This window comes from Oryx dammah, unplaced genomic scaffold, assembly GCF_014754425.2.
Source record: "Oryx dammah isolate SB20612 unplaced genomic scaffold, SCBI_Odam_1.1 HiC_scaffold_14, whole genome shotgun sequence".
Taxonomy (NCBI): domain Eukaryota; kingdom Metazoa; phylum Chordata; class Mammalia; order Artiodactyla; family Bovidae; genus Oryx; species Oryx dammah.
Genome location: NW_024070198.1, coordinates 46,078,010 through 46,095,319, shown reverse-complemented (window position 1 = coordinate 46,095,319; position 17,310 = coordinate 46,078,010). Strand labels below are relative to the sequence as shown.

The 17,310-nt window shown below is 48.6% G+C and overlaps 1 protein-coding gene across 2 annotated transcripts in view; it reads left to right on the top strand.

Moving 5' to 3' along the window:
* MKI67 (marker of proliferation Ki-67) overlaps positions 1–14,893 on the top strand; it is a 29,506-nt gene extending 14,613 nt beyond the window's left edge. For both annotated transcript variants that reach the window (XM_040254779.1, XM_040254780.1), the window contains 4 exons: positions 2,275–2,430; positions 4,365–11,137; positions 12,398–12,841; positions 13,747–14,893. In XM_040254779.1, coding sequence (XP_040110713.1) covers positions 2,275–2,430; positions 4,365–11,137; positions 12,398–12,841; positions 13,747–13,812 — 7,439 coding nt within the window. In that variant the 3' untranslated portion in view covers positions 13,813–14,893. The remainder of the gene's footprint in view (positions 1–2,274; positions 2,431–4,364; positions 11,138–12,397; positions 12,842–13,746) is intronic.
* Positions 14,894–17,310: the final 2,417 nt, after the last annotated feature.

Below are 17,310 nucleotides of genomic sequence, written 5' to 3'. Positions count from 1 at the left end.
GAAGAGTAGTTGGTTTACAGTGTTGTGTTAGTTTTAAGTGTATAGCACAGAGATTCAAATATATATGTATATAATTATTTTTTTAAAAATATTTCTTTAGCTGTTTTACTCATTTGACTGTGTCAGTTCTTTGTGGCACGCAGGCTTCTCTGTAGTCGTGGTGACGCAGGCTCAGTAGTTGAGACACGCAGGCTTAGTTGCCCCTCTGACATATGGGATCTTAGTTCCTTGACCAGGGATCAAACCCATGTCTGCTACGTTGGAAGGCGAATCCTTAACCACTGGACCACCAGGTGACGACTGTATTCTTTTTAAAATTCTCTTCCATTATGAGTTACTACAGGATATGGAGTACAGCTCTGTGTGCCCTTAGGTAGACCCTTGTGGTTACCTAAGTGAACACACATCATTGGCTGGGAGAGCAGCACAGGTGCAGGAAAACTGGCAGCCGCTGTGTGGTTGGTGAGGAAAGCAGGCTTGCTTGTGTAATTGCCTTTTCTTTGCATCTCTACCAATAGGTTACCCCAGAGTTGGGGTATTTGATTTAAGTGATATTTTGCTTCTTGAAGACTTCCTCCCCTTCTTTTATGGAACAAAACCCTGTGGAAGGGCTTCCTTGAACCTTTTGTAGTTGAGCCAGTGTTGCCATTTTTAAAATGTGATGTGACCTGCTTACGCTTGGACCAGGTTAGGGCCACGGCAGGGCCCTGGCTTTGAGATCTGATGCTATCGGTGCATGGCTTGCCCAGTGTCTTCCATTCTGAGCTCCCACTTCTGGTGGGAGGTGACACTTGCCTCCATTAGGTGGCATCCCGTTTTTGTCTCCTGGCAGGTTTTCAGATGGGAAAATTACTGTACCACTTATATAACAATGCAAGATGCCCTCTAATTAAAGTCACATCTGGAGCAATACCCTTAGCTTTTTAAAAGCAAACTACAAAAAGGTAGAACAGTGGTAACCAGCATTCTGACAGGTTGCTCCCTGAGGGGAAAAAACCTTGGAGCTCGGGTTTCCCTGGTGGCTCAGTGGATAAGCATCCGCCTGCCAATGCAGGAGACTGGTTCGAGCCCTGGTCTGGGAAGATCCCACGTGCTGCAGAGTAACTAAGCGCATGTGCCTCAAGTCCTGACCCTGTGCTCCAGAGCCCGTGTTCTGCAGCAAGAGAAGCCACTGCCGTGAGAAGCCTGGACCGTAACTCAAGAGCAGCCCCCAGTTGGCACAACCAGAGAAAAGCCCACTCAGCAGTGAAGACCCCCCAGCACAGCCAAACATAAATAAATAAAAATTAAAAAAACAATGGAGCTTATACCACCCAACATGGAGCTCCATGTGTATCTGTGTATCCCTGTAAATTGTGTGCACTGAGAGAGTATTAAGGTATATGTCGTGAAACAATGAAGACAAACATGAAGAGAAGTTTAAATACTTAGCACGTGGGGTGTGGATGTTCTCAGCCTTCCTTCAAAACATTCTGTAGACGTGCAACAATGGTCGCCCTCAGCGTTAGTACTTTATGACAAAACATTAACACATGATGAAACCTAAATATCCTGGATGTTTTCAGTGATGCCTGAGCAGTAGTGGATGGATGAGGTTTTAAGGGGCTTGGCTGGCTTGGGCACCTTCAGAACAGGCTCCCAAACATACTTTGCAGACGCTGCCAGCCTGAAAGCATCTTTTTGACCCATTGTTGTCAGAATGAGAACAGTAAGGAGAATGGGGGATAATGAATGTTTGAGAAGCTTAAATCTTCCCTTTGGAGAACTGTATTTTTTTCCCCAGCTTGAGGTTTTGTTAGTACTGCCTTTTGGTGTTAAAATGAAAAGAAGGTGATATTATTACTTGAGAGTACTAAAAATGGGCAGTCCTATATCACTTTTAAAATCTGGAGACATTTTGTCCATTTCAAGGAGCTTGAGGGCCCTAGGTTTCGGCAGCCATGGTAGGGAGACCCCACAGGGCAATCTCTGCCCTCTCCACAGCGCTCACATCTGGAGAACACTAAAAGACTGCAGATGTTGACCTCCTTCATTAGACCTTCTTTCCAAGAAGAAGGGCAGAGGAGAGGTGATAAATGATCTAACTCCCCAGTGCCCACTTCTAAAAATGGGTTCATAACCAGTATCACCCTCTCCTAAGACTCTGTATCCCAGGAATTCTAGGGGGTGATCTGTTATTTACCTTCTGCCATCCCCTCTTTTGTGCTTGGGGATGGGCACGCTTGTTTGCAGGTATAGGCCGTCACTGACTGCTTTTCCACTGTTGTGTAACAGGGCTGCCTGAAATGTTCAAGACACCAGGGAAAGAGAAGCCACAAAGGATGAGCATGTGTCCCCTGACTTTTCCGAATTCAGAGGATTTGCTTGGAGAAGAGCTTCCAGGACCTCATTCAGGAGAGAAACCTCTGCTATGCACTTTGGAAAATTTTGGTTGGTTTCCTTTTTTTACCCCAGCACTTTGATCTTTTCAGTCAGAACTGTAGACAGTCTTTCGTTGCAACAGCTATGGTATTATCTCTCCACGACAGATACTCCTGACAAACTATGCTGTCCAGCTTCTTTGTCCCATTGTTTATAAGGGGAGTTTCTATCAGCAGTGGAACCAGCACTGGCTTTCACAGACTTGCATAAAAAGGCAAACCCGTTTACTAACCATAAGCTCCCTGTGTGCATGTAGCCTTCTTTATCTTGCCTAAGTGAAGAGGTTGACAAGCAGCCAAGTGTAATCATCTCTCATCGTGTGTGTGTGTGTGTGTGTGTGTGTGTGTGTGTGTGCTAGGTCGCTTGTTGGGTCTGACTCTTTGTGACCCCATGGACGGTATTTAGCCCACCAGACTCCTCTGGCCATGGGATTCTCCAGGCAAGAATACTGGAATGGGTTGCTATGCCTTCCTCCAGGGAATCTTCCCCACCCAGAGATCAAACCTGTGTCTTTTAAGTCTCTTGCATTGACAGGTGGGTTCTTTACCACTAGCACCACCTGGGAAGCCCTCTCTCATCATGGTGGTGGTTTATTTGCTAAGTTGTGTCCAACTCTTGCGACCCCATGGACTATAGCCTGCCAGGCTCCTCTGTCCATGGGATTCTCCAGGCAAGAATACTGGAGTGGGTTGCCATTTCCTTCTCCAGAGAATCTTCCTGACCCGGGGATCGAACCTGTGTTTCCTGCATTGCAGGCAGATTGTTTACCAACTTAGCTAGAAGGGAAGCTCTCATCATACTTGTATGTAAATTACTCAGATGTGAAAGTGCTGTCAGCAAAGAGAAAGACAGCAGGTGTGTACCGCGTAGATACTGAGGCTTCTCTGGGGTGGACGCCTGCCGCAGGATGAGTATGAGATGGACACACAGTGTCTATCTTCTCTGCCATTTTACACTGATCACTACGTGCCTGTTATAGTGAGAATAACATGCTATGCTTGAGGTGCTTCCTGTCGCTGAAAAATACATGTTTCCTGTGTAACACAGACCCTAAGCACGCTAAGTATAATTCCCATTATTGCATTGGTGGTCCAGCAGATTGAACAGCTGTTTCTCTGGTTTGATGAAAAATGTCTGTGTCACTGAGACCTTGGTGGCAGCCTTCAGAGGACCCTTCTTTCTTTTTTATGATTTTTTTTTTCTTAATGTGGACTATTTTTCAAGTCTATTGAATTCATTACAATACTGCTTCTGTATTATATTTTCATTTTTTTTAGCCAAGAGGCATGTGGGATTTTCGCTCCCCAACCAGGGATCCAACCCATACCTCTTGCATTGGAAGGTGAAGGTTTAACCACTGGACCACCAGGGAAGTCCCAGGGAACCCCTGCTAAGGAATTATTTTTCTTTTACCTAATTCCTGTAGCTCCTTACCACCACCTATGATGACCTCACTTTATAGCACCCATAACATTATTCATCGGAGAAGGCAATGGCACCCCACTCCAGTGCTCTTGCCTGGAAAATCCCATGGATGGAGGAGCCTGGTAGGCTGCAGTCCATGGGGTCGCTAAGAGTCGGATATGACTGAGCGACTTCACTTTCACTTTTCACTTTCATTCGTTGGAGAAGGAAATGGCAACCCACTCCAGTATTCTTGCCTGTAGAATCCCAGGGACAGGGGAGCCTCGTGGGCTGCAGTTTATGGGGTCGCACAGAGTCGGACACGACTGAAGTGACTTAGCAGCAGCAGCATTATTCATACATGGGTGTGGTTCATATCAGACAGATTTATTTCTGTCTGATAGAGACAGCCTCATATCCTAGGGGGTAGATGGGAGCCAAAACTAGCTTTTAAGTAATATTTTATGAGAATCAGATAGCAAATTGGCACAACACAGTGAACAGAATCTGTTTATCATGTGTATTTTAATATTTTACAGGCGAGAATGTGTTTCCTAGGACTCAGGATACAGCGAAAGGGCCATCTGATCAAAGTTCTGCAAGCCCTGCCTTGAGACGTCCCAGTATTAAAATGAGCGAAGATCCTGTGAAAACACCGAGGAGCGTGAATAAAACCACAGCTGCTGAGATGAAAACTCCAGTGTCCACAGCAGCGACTCCAAAGGCAACATCAGGTGCAAACAGGTCCAGAAGGTCTGTGGAGCTCAGTGGTGTGCAGACGCCGGGTGCAGGGACAGAGAACCAAGACGCAGAACCCAGCACCGTCAAGGACATCTTGGGAAGACGTCTGAGGAAAACACCACAACCAGAGCCGAAGCTGGAGAAAGACACAAAGGAAAGTGAAAAGTCTTTTGAACAATGTAAGCAAAACATTGAATCGGAAGAAAATTCTGAAAAGACGATAGCTGTGAGGAGATCAAGAAGAGCCTCGGAGCTGAAGTGTGAACCAGCGGCAGACCTGACCACCCTCCAGAGATCGCAGGACACAGAGCCCGAAGAGAAGCAGCTGGACACCCTGAGTCTCCTACAGACCCCAGTTCATGCCAAGGAAGTGACGGATGCAGAGAACAAAGCCACAAAGATGAGCTGTAAGTCTCCCAAGCCAGGAGCAGTCAGCACACCCACCAGGATGAGCACACAGCTCAAGACACCTTCCCAGAAAGTGGATGTAGGAGGTTTCTCGGACCTTAGGAAGCTCTCGGAAACACCGGGGAAAGCCACGCCCACTCAAAGAGAACCAAGAGATGCTAAAAGCATCCAGCTGTTTAAGGAAACTCCAAAGCAGAAACTGGGCCCTGCAGAAAATTCTGCTGGAAGTAAGAGGAGGCCAAGGACACCCAAGGGAAAGGCCCCACCTCTGGAAGATCTGGCTGGCTTCAAAGAACTCTTCCAAACCCCACATCAAGCCAAGGAACCAATGACTGATGACAAAACCACCAAAACACCCTGTAAATCTCCACAATCAGAGCCAGTCAACACACCAAGTAGAAGGGGACATCTCAGGACACCTTCCCAGAAAGTGAATGTGCAGGAGGACCTCTCAGCTCTCAGGAAACCTCAACAAACACCAGGAAAAAGCACACTGTCACCCAGAGAACCAGAGGGTAGTGACAGAGGCATTGCAGTGTCCCAGGAAGCTCCAGAAGAGATGCTAGACCTTGCAGGAAAGGTACCTTCTGCCAAGAGGCGACCAAGGACACCCAAGGGAAAGGCCCAGCCCTTGGAAGACCTGACTGGCTTCAAGGAGCTCTTTCAAACCCCAGATCAAGCCAGGGAACCAACGACAGATGCCAAAACCACCAAAACACCCTGTAAATCTCCACAACTGGAGCCAGTCAACACACCAAGTCGAAGGGGACGTCTCAGGACACCTTCCCAGAAAGTGGACATAGAGGAGGAGCTCTCATCTCTCAGGAAACCTCAACAAACACCAAGGGGAACTGCACACTCAAATAGAGAACCAGCAGATGGTGATGAAGACATCAAAGTGTCCAAGGAAATGCCAAGGCAGAAAATGGACCCTGCAGATTATGTGACTGGAATTAAGAGGCAGTCAAGGACACCTAAAGAAGATGTCCAATCTCTCGAAGACCTGACTGGCTTCAGAGAGCTCTTCCAAACCCAGCTGCCAAGGGCTATTGTCAAAACCCCCAGAATGCTCGGCCAGTCGCCACAACTGAAACCAGTCAACATAACACCAACTAGAAGGGGATGTCTCAGAACACCTTCCCAGAAAATGGATGTGCAAGAAGACCTCTCAGCTCTGAGGAAACCTCAGCAAACACCAGGGGAAACCATACAATCACCCAGAGAACCAGAGGCTGGTGACAGAAGCATTGCAGTGTCTCAGGCAGCTCCAGAAGAGATGCTAGACCTTGCAGAAAATGTACCTGCAACCAAGAGGAGGTCAAGGACACCCAAGGGAAAGACCTCACTACTGGAAGACCTGGCTGGCTTTAAGGAGCTCTTCCAAACTCCACATCAAGCCAAGGAAACAATGACAGATGAAAAACCCACCACAATACCCTGGAAATCTCCACCAGCAGAACCAGTCAACACACTAACAAGTAAGAAGAGACGACTCAAGTCACCTCCCCGGGAAGTGGGCATAGAGGAGGAGCTCTCAGTGCTCAGGAGGTCTGCACGGACTCCAGGGGGAACCAGGCACTCAGGAGAAGCAGCAGGTGATTTTGAAGACATCAAAGCATTCACAGGAACACCAAGGCAGAAACTGGACCCTGCAGAAAATGTGACTGGAATTAACAGGCAGCTAAGAACACCCAAGGAAAAGGTCCAATCTCTAGAAGACCTGACTGGCTTCAGAGAGCTCTTCCAGACCCCAGATCACACCAAGGAGCCAAGGGCTGTTCTCAAAACCCCCCAAATGCTCTGCACGTCTTTCCAAGCAGAGTTAATTGTCGCACCAACCAATAGACAGAGACAGCTCAAGACACTTCTTGGGAAGGCGGATACAGAGAAAGAACTGTCAGTGCTCAGGAGACCCACACCCGCGTCAGGGGAAACCATGCATACATGGTGCAGAGAACCAGGAGATGATGATAAAATCACTGAATCGTTTAAGGAAACAGCAAAGCAGAAACTGGGCCCTGCAGAGAATTCTGCTGGAAGTAAGAGGAGGCCAAGGACACCCAAGGGAAAGGCCCCACCTCTGGAAGACCTGGCTGGCTTCAAAGAACTCTTCCAAACCCCACATCAAGCCAAGGAACCAATGACTGATGACAAAACCACCAAAACACCCTGTAAATCTCCACAATCAGAGCCAGTCAACACACCAAGTAGAAGAGGACGTCTTAGGACACCTTCCCAGAAAGTGAATGTGCAGGACCTCTCAGCTCTCAGGAAACCTCAACAAACACCAGGAGAAACCACACTGTCACCCAGAGAACCAGAAGGTAGTGACAGGGGCATTGCAGTGTCTCAGGAAGCTCCAGAAGAGATGCTAGACCTTGCAGGAAAGGTACCTTCTGCCAAGAGGCGACCAAGGACACCCAAGGGAAAGGCCCAGCCCTTGGAAGACCTGACTGGCTTCAAGGAGCTCTTCCAAACCCCAGATCAAATCAGGGAACAAATGACAGATGCCAAAATCACCAAAACACCCTATAAATCACCAGCAGAAACAGTCAACATGCCGACCAGTAAGAAGAGACGACTCAAGTCACCTCCCCAGGAAGTGGGCATAGAGGAGGAGCTCTCAGTGCTCAGGAGGTCTGCACAGACTCCAGGGGGAACCAGGCACTCAGGAGAAGCAGCAGGTGATTTTGAAGACATCAAAGCATTCACAGGAACACCAAGGCAGAAACTGGACCCTGCAGAAAATGTGACTGGAATTAACAGGCAGCTAAGAACACCCAAGGAAAAGGTCCAATCTCTAGAAGACCTGACTGGCTTCAGAGAGCTCTTCCAGACCCCAGATCATACCAAGGAGCCAAGAGCTGTTCTCAAAACCCCTAAGATGCTCTGTCAGTCTCCACCACTGGAACAAGTCAACATAACACCAGATAGAAGAGGAAGTCTCAGGACACCTTCCCAAAGAGTGGATATGCAGGAAGACCACTCAGCTTTCAGGAAGCCTACACATACACCAGGGATGACCACACACTCACCCAAAGAACCAGAGGGCAGTGACAGAAGCATGGCAGCGTCTTGGGAAACTCCAGAAGAGAAACCAGACCCTGCAGAAAATTCAACTGCAAGCAAGAGGTGGCCAAGGACACCCCAGGAAAAGGCCCAACTCTTGGAAGACCTGGATGGCTTCAAAGAGCTCTTCCAAACCCCAGATCATGCAAATGGAGCAATGACTGATGACAAACTCACCACAATGCCCTGTAAATCTCCACCAGCAGAACCATTCAACACGCCAACAAGTGAGAAGAGACGACTCAAGTCACCTCCCCAGAAAGTGGATGTAAAGGAGGAGCTCTCAGCACTCAGGAGGTCCACACAGACTCCAGGGGGACCCAGGCACTCAGAAGGAGAACCAGCAGGTGATGGTGAAGAAAAACCATTTAAGAAAACTCCAAAGCAGAAACTGGACTCAGCAGAAAGTTTAACTGGAAGCAGGAGGCGGTCAAGAGCATCACTTAGGGAAAAGGCCCAGCCCCTGGAAGACCTGACTGGCTTTAAAGAGCTCTTCCAAACCCCACGTCAATCCAAGGAACCAATGACTGATAACAGTATCCCTAAAATGCTCTGCCAGTCTCCACAACCAGAACCAGTCACCATAACACCAGGTAGAAGGGGGCATCTCAGGACATCTTCCAAGACAGTGGACAGGCAGGAAGACTGCTCAGCTCTCAGGAAGCCTCAGCAAACACCAGGGGAAACCACACACTCACCCAGAGAACCAGAAGCTGGTGACAGAGGCACTGCAGTGTCTCAGGAAGCTCCAGAAGAGAAACCGGACTCTGCAGAAACTGTAACTGCACGCAAGGGGCAGCCCAGGATACCTAAGGAGAAAGCCCAGCCCCTGGAAGACCTGAGTGGCTTCAAAGAGCTCTTCCAAAGCCCAGATCATGCAAAGCAACCCATAATGATTGATGACGAGCCCCCTGCCATACCCTGTAAATCACCAGTGGAACCAGTTACCAGGAGAACAGGTAGAAAGAAATTCAGGTCATCGCCAGAGAAAGTGGGTGTAGAAGAGCCCTCAGCACTTAGGAGGCCCTCCCAGACTCCGGGGGAAGCCACACCCATGCAGAAAGAAGCTGTAAAGGATGAAAAAGACATCAAAGTGTGTAAGAAAACTTCAAGGCAGAAACTGGCCTCAGCAGAAAATGTAACTGGCATCAAGAGTCGGCTAAGAAACGTTAAAGAAAAGGCCCAACCCACAGAAGACCCAGCCAGAGTCAAAGAGCACTTCCAAAAGCCCAACCAAACCGAGGAACCAGCGAGTGATGTAAAAATCACTCCAGCGTCCTGCCAGTCTCCACCAGCAAAACCAGTCATCAGGAGAACGGCCAGACAGAGACAGCTCAGGTCACCACCAGGAAAAGTGGCCGTGGAAGAGCCCTTAGCGCCCACAGGGCCCACACAGACACTAGGGGATACACACACAGAGCCTGTAAGCAAAGGAAAAGATACCAAGGTGTTGAAGGAATCTTCAGGGCAGAAACTGAGTCCTGCAGAGAATGTAACAGGCATCAGGAGTCGGCTAAGAACACTTAAGAAAAAGACCCAACCCCTGGAAGACTCAGCCAGTGTCAAAGAGCTCTTCCAAAAGCCAGATCAGGCCAAAGAAGCAGACAGTGATGTTACAATAGCTCCAGGGCCCCGCCCATCCCCACCAGCAGAACCGGTCACCAGGCCAACAAGCAGAAAGAGGCAGCCCAAGTCATCACCAGAGAAAGTCGACAAAGAAGAGCCCATGCCGACACCAGGGGAAAGCACACAGGGCCAGCCTGCATGTGATGAAAAAGACAGCAGAGTGCTGAAGGAAAATCCAAGGCAGAAGCTCAATCCTGCAGAAAATGTAACTGGAGGCCGGAGTCGGCTAAGAACACGGAGGGAAAAGACCCAACCCCTGGAAGACCCAGCCAGTGTCAAAGAGCTCTTCCAAGACCCCGATCTGGTCAAAGAACCAGAGGGTGATGTTACAACCGTTCCAATGCCCCGCCAGTCTCCACCAGCAAAACTCGTTACGAGACCAACAAGCAGAAAGAGGCGGCTTAAGGCATCACCAGAGAAAGTGGACATAGAAAGGCCCTCAGTGCTCAGAGAACCCACAGGGACACCAGGGGAAACCACACACAGCAAGCCTGTACGTGATGAAAAAGACAACAGAGTGCTGAAGGAAAATTCAAAGCAGAAACTCAATCCAGCAGAAAATGTAACTGGGGTCAGGAGCCGGCTAAGAACACTGAAGGAAAAGACCCAACCCCTGGAAGACCTGGCCGGTGCCAAAGAGCTCTTCCAAAAGCGAGATGGGGCCAAGGAACCAGTGAGTGATGTTAGAACGGCTCCAGCACCCTGCCAGTCTCCACCAGCACAGCCAGTCACCAGGAGAACAGGCAGACAGAGGCAGCTCAGGCCACCACCAGAAAAAGTGGCTGTAGACGAGCCCTCAGCACTCAGCAGGCCCGCACAGACTCCACGGGAAGCCATGCACACAGAACCTGTGGGCGATGAGAACAAGATCAACATGGCCAAGGAAATGTCGAGGAGGAACCTGGACTCAGCAGAAAACTTCATTGGCGTCAGGAGTCGGAGAAAAGCATTTCAGGAGAAGACCGTGGAAGACCCGGCCGGTTCCCAGGAGCCCTTTCAAATGCCTGATCAGGCCGAGGAACTGGAAAGCAATGCTACTGCCATCAAGAGAGCCCCAAAGCAAGCAGCAAACAGAAGACCTGTAGAAACATCCCGAAGAGTCCTCAGGGCCCCTAAAGTAAGATTTGCAGAAGACCCTATGGGCAGCAGAGAGCCTGCAAAACACCTGGGTGAAAGTTGCATTTCCCCGTCCCCCAAGAGGGAGCAGGGAGAAGACGGCAGAGTCACAGGCAGGAAGAGACTGCGCCCTGTGACAGCTGCCCAGGACCCCGAGGACGAGAGGCCACTCCAGAAGAAGCAGAGGACAGCCCCCAGGGAGACACGGGAGCCCCCTGAGCCCCCAGGAGTGAAGAAGAGAAGCCTGCGGACTTTGGCACAAACGACTGAACCTGTGGGAAACCTGCCTGACGGTGGCCTGAAAGCTACAGCTATGGATCCACAAGGAGGAGTCACGCAGGCTCCGAATAAGGTGATGGAGGAGTGACGTGATTGTGCCCTGCGAGCTTCCCAGGTGGCGGTAGTCATGAAGAACCCGCCGGCCAGTGCAGGAGACGCAAGAGATGTGGATTTAATCCCTGCGTCGGAAAGATCCTGGAGGAGGGCATAGCAACCCACTCTAGTCTTCTTACCTGGAGAATCCCACGGACAGAGGAGCCTGGCAGGCTGCAGTCCATGGGGTCGCAGAGTTGAACATGATTGAATGACTTGGCACAGCATGGCAACTTGGGTGGATGCTCTCCATTCTGGCATAAATTTGCTATCAACTGTATGTAACCCCAATGTAAGTGTGGGTCCACAGTCAACACAGTGAGTAGCTGCAGAGCATTGGAAAGCATCCCCTTAGATTTTATAGAGCTGTTTATTTCCTCAGTCGTGTCCGACTCTGCAACCCCATGGACCCCACTGGAGTGAGTTGCTCTTTTACTTTCCAGGGGATCTTCCTATGTTCGTCTTCAAAGATATGGAGCTTTGTGCCCAGAAAAAGTGGGCAACTCAGTCCTGCCTTGTTCTAGACCCAGAGTGCTGAGTACAAGTAGTATCTACAGTACTTAAACAATTAGAACAATTTGCCCAGGGTGTGTGTGTGTGTCCTGGGACAACCATAACTGTCAGGGCTGTTAGTGACAGTGTTTGTTGCTTAGTTGTGTCCAACTTTTTGCGGCTCCTCTGTCCATGGATTTCTCCAGGCAGAATACTGGAGTAGGTTGCCATTCTCTTCTCCAGGGGATCTTCCCGACCCAGGGATTGAACCCAGGTCCCCTGCATGGCAGGCAGATTCTTTACCATCTAAGCCAGTAGGGGAGCTATAAGTGTTGTCAGAGAAGTTTGTAAATTGGATTCCAGAAATTGAAATTTTCCTGTTCTGCTCTAGCAATGACTTGAAGGATTAGGAATTCATTTGCTGTCTGAATAGTAGGGTGTTTTCCTGGAATACCCTTTTGATGCTTGTTAAAATCACGCTGACATATATGACAGACGTGGTTGGAGTTCATACTGAATTCCTTACTTAGGGTTTATTGGTAGAAATGGTGATTTCTCTGTAGGAGCAAATTGACAGGTACACCCCTGACTTGCTTAGACTTACTTGCATGTTAGGATATGAATCAATGGAAAATGTTGCAATTGATTCCCCTTTGAGTTCACTTTCAAATGATGTTCTCCATGTTGAGATTTGTAATTTGTATTCCTCATTCTTGACATTTTGTGAATGTCTTTTGAATTTTTTTAGGGAGTGTCCCTGCGTTCCAGGCATCCTGCTAAAACTTCTGTAGAGGAGCAAAGACCTGAGGTTCTTATATCAGCAGAAAAGGTGAAAATAAAAAGAAGCGAAAAGAAGTCCGTGCAGCCCTCCCAGGAAATGAAGCTCCGGAGCCCTGAAGATGGAGCCAAGAAGCCTGCCTCTGGGGGCAAAGTCGAAGAGAGGAGGACGCGCTCGAGACCTGGGAGGCAGAACCAGATGCCTTTGCCTGAGCCTGCAGAGGAGAAAGCGAGGGAGGGAAGGGTGGACATCCCGGCGAAGAAGCAGGAAAAGAAAGAAGGGACAGGACATTCAGACCCCAAGGGTTCGAGATCCAGAAAGGTTAGCGTCCGCCCTCGAGGAAGCTCTTCAGAGAGTGCATCTGAACAGAGAGCGACCCGGAGTGCCAAGAGATGTGCCCACAGTCTTCAAAAGGCTAGTAATCTCCTGTTCTTTTTTTAAGCCTAGAGACTATGTCAGTAGAGGTTTTACACCACGTTGCGAGAGCAGACACAGCAAATGGGATAATACGCTGCCAACTCCCAGTTAAACTACCATGAGAAGCAGGCATCTAAACCATATTCTGTGGCTCAGTATTCAAGTGGATGTGATTTGGGAATTCCACTTTGAATAGTAAATTCACATAATGACATCTTCTTTCAGGGGATTTATCCAGTTAGTACTTTCTGAGTGCTCACTGCATACCCTGTACTAAGGGTCCAGGCACTGCCTTCAGTGTGTGGTTAGAGACTGAACAAACTTCCCAAAAGGTAACGCTTGATTTTGAAGGTGTCCCCTCAGAAAGCTGGGACACAGAGCAGGTGGGGTGTCCGTAGGCAAACAGTCCCGTGAACAGTTCCCATTTGGGAGGCAGCTGGTGTCCTTTCCCTTCCCAAAGATAGCAACCCAAGTGTGGTCTCTGCTCACACTCAGCGAGCACTGAGTGATGTCCCCTTTGGACACACCAGTTGTTTAGAAGGTCCAAAAGGCTTCAGCCTGATTACACATTTGAATTCACTTTTTCTGAGTGGTATTTATAAAAATCAGTGAAAAACGTGGAAATTTCTTTTTTCTTCTTTATGATGTATTTATAACTTAAAAATAGCTTACCAACCTTTCTGTCAAGACACAATATTTAACTTTAAAGATTTACATAGTAAAAAGAGTTTAAGGCAGCTTTTACAGTCTGTATTTTAAAGCTCATTTCCAATCTCAAGACTAGTTTTCTGGAACTAAAGGCCTGCGTCACACCCTGTAAGGATTCGGGTTTTTGCAGAGTAGGGTTGGTTACACAAACTGTTCTTTCAAATGACTTAAGAGATATTTTTCTTCCCAAACAGGAAAGTGACAATGTGTGTGTCAAGAAAATAAGAACCAGAAGTCGTCGAGACCCTGAAGATATATAGCTAAGAAGTTTAAAAGGGGGTGGGGGGAGTGATGAATTTAGTGATAAGTTGTAGTACAATATTTGCCACAAGTTTTAAAGTGAATTCTGTAAATAATGCTATGGGGGGTGGGGGGGGGGGGGGGTTTAAGGGAAGAAGGCTTAGAATTTTCTAACTCAAGAGTTTATTCAAAAGCCCCCACATGGAGATTATGAAGGAGACTGCTGAGTCTCCTAAATTAGTAAAAAATTTAAAACTTGAGTAGGGGGTGGGGGTGGGGGGTGGGGGGAGTTTGCCAAGGTGTGGCCTTCATCTCGGTGATAGGAAGCTCCGGGTTTGTGACTGCCGCGGTCGATCCCCGTTGGCTGTGGGCTGCAGCACTTGCCACGCTGCTGTAAATGCTTCTGTATGTGTCTGTGTCCTTTGTGTACGTATGTCCTCATGCACATGTGAAAGGCAGGGGCTTCTCTCCAGCACCCGGCAGGCACTCAGGACGCAGGAATGAATGAGCAGAGGATGAGAAAAATGAGTTAGGGTGTCCGCCTTCACCCTGGAGAGACCGAGGGTCCAGGCACTTGCGCTGCGGGCCATCTGCACAGGACGGCCCTCTGCTCGCTGCCCTGGCCTCGGAGGCGAGAGACGTGGGATTCCGAGGCTGGTCTGCGACGCCATCCGCAGGGCAGCGCGACGCTTTGCTTGAGGAAGGCCTGCCCGCTTGCCTGTTTCACATGGAGTGTCTCTGCCTGAACCAGGACTGCTTCCCCCTGAGAGGGGTCTGCCCACCTGCCTGAGTCCGCGCTGTGGCGCCCCTCGGCACCCTCGGGTCCCATTCTCCGAGTCTTCTCTGCTCTCGCCTGGGCTTTCTCTGCCCACACCTGTTGGCCTGGCCTCATGCCTTCACCTCGGATGGGAAGCACCGCATGCCCAGACGCGCCTCCCACCCAGAAAGAGTGGCCATTTCTAGCGCTTGGAGCTCGAGGCTGTCACATCTCGTTTTTCGCCTGGACGTCCGCCCTCCTTTGGTTTCAGAGCCGCCCGTCTCACTGCTGTTTCGCTCCGTCCTCCGGCTTCTCCGTGTTCCCCGGGTCGGACACAAGCACCCTGTCCCCTCCAGGCATCTGTGTGGAGGCCTCCCCGCCCGCCTGCCCTACCTGGAGGAGGCGAGGCTGGAGGCTGGGAGGTCACTGTGCCCGAGCGCGGGAGCTGTCGCCCCAGCCTCCGTCGGCTCTTGTGCTACCGCCCCCCCCCCCCCACCCCGGGTCTGGCGTGGAGCGAGGTCCACATCACAATAAATGCTTTTGAACAAATGCATGAATCCAGCCACGTCTGTCTGGGTCAGGGGTATTTGTTTTTGCTATTTTGGCTGCCTTATTAATACAGTTATTTAGATGGTGTTGCCTGAAATCGGGGGTCATCGTCAAGTTGGGCCGGAAAGAGTGGGATTCCGATGAGCAGAAGGGATGGTATTTTAGGAAGTGCAAGCCTCACTGGAAAAGGCCTTCTGAACATGCAAGTCATCAGTGTATCACTTAGGCAAAATTCAAGGAAACATAGGAATTTCCTATGATTAAGTTGTTCTGCCAACACTTCAGATTTAGCAATTATGAACCTCACATATAGAAAATTTTCAATTAGCTATGTTCCTGGGGAATGGGGTAAAAATTAATTAAAAAGCTATTAAGGTTCATTTCTAACCCAAAATCTCACTGAAATATATCAGTACATTTTCTTGCCTTCTTTAGCAAAGTATTTCAAGAGCATAAGAAGGGTGGCTTTTTCCTTAAAAAACTGGAAATAGAACTGCCATATGACCCAGTAGTCCCACTGCTGGGCATACACACTGAGGAAACCAGGATCAAAAGAGACACGTGTACCCCAATGTTCATCACAGCACTGTTTATAATAGCCAGAACATGGAAGCAACCTAGATGTCCATCAGCAGATGAATGGATAAGAAAGCTGTGGTACATATACACAATGGAGTATTGCTCAGCCATTAAAAAGAATACATTTGAATCAGTTCTAATGAGGTGGATGAAACTGGAGCCTATTATACAGAGTGAAGCAAGCCAGAAAGAAAAACACCAATACAGTATACTAACACATATATATGGAAATTAGAAAGAAGGTAACGATAACCCTGCAAAAGAGACACAGATGTATAGAACAGTCTTTTGGACTCTCTGGGAGAAGGCGAGGGTGGGATGAGATTTGGGAGAATAGCATGAAAACATGTATCAGTTCAGTTCAGTTCAGTCGCTCAGTTGTGTCCGACTCTGTGACCCCATGAATCGCAGCATGCCAGGCCTCCCTGTCCATCACCAGCTCCCGGAGTTCACTCAGACTCACATCCATTGAGTCTGTGATGCCATCCAGCCATCTCATCCTGGGTCATCCCCTTTTCCTGCCTCCAATCTTTCCCAGCATCAGAGTCTTTTCAAATGAGTCAACTCTTCGCATGAGGTGGCCAAAGTACTGGAGTTTCAGCTTTAGCATCATTCTTTCCAAAGAAATCCCAGGGCTGATCTCCTTCAGAACATGTATTATGTGAAATGAATCACCAGTCCAGGTTCAATGCATGATACAGGGTGCTCGGGGCTGGTGCACTGGGATGACCCAGAGGGATGGGATGGGGAGGCAGGTGGGAGGGGGATCAGGATGGGGAACACGTGTACACCCCTGGCGGATTCAAGTCAATGTATGGCAAAACCAATACAAGATTGTAAAATAAATTAACTTTAAAAAGAAGGGTGGTTTTATATGGTTGTAGGTGCTGAATTAGAGAAGGTCATTCAAACGTGTTTTAAAAAATGCACATCCACAGGACATCCTTTATTTAGCATTTTTTGGGAGAGGAAGCATCAGATAGAAATATTAACCATAACTATTTAGCAAGGCTAATTGTGTGCTTGAGAATGGGGTACAAGAAATAAACATCCACTTGCTGTGTGATTTGGTAACTTCTCTGAGCCTCAGATTCCAAGAAAGCAGCATCCCTTAGATGGAAAGCTCTCATTAAATGGAAGCTAGTTTTACTTGGTCTCCAAGTTTTCCATGACGTGATTTTTCTGCTTTAATTTTCTACCAGTCATCTCTTGCCTTCCTTAGTTAAGACTCTACCCCCCACATGTATTCATGCATGCATACATGAACACACACACGCACATACACCCATTCACACATGCACACACACGAATTAGGTTTCTTACATATGCGCATACATGTACACATGCATATATGTGCACACACCCATTCGTTCACATACACATGCGTGGACACAGTATTGCATATGCTCATACACGCATGTAGTATGCTCACATGCATGCATGTACACACAGGCACACACCCGTTCATTCACACACATACACAAATACACATGGATCCATACCCATTCGTTCACACATACATATACACAGATACACACCCATTCATTCACACACACACCCTGCTCTCCCCCACTCCTGCTTCCCTTCAGCCCTGAGCTCAATTCCAGTGAGACTCCCTCCAAGAAGCCTCTTT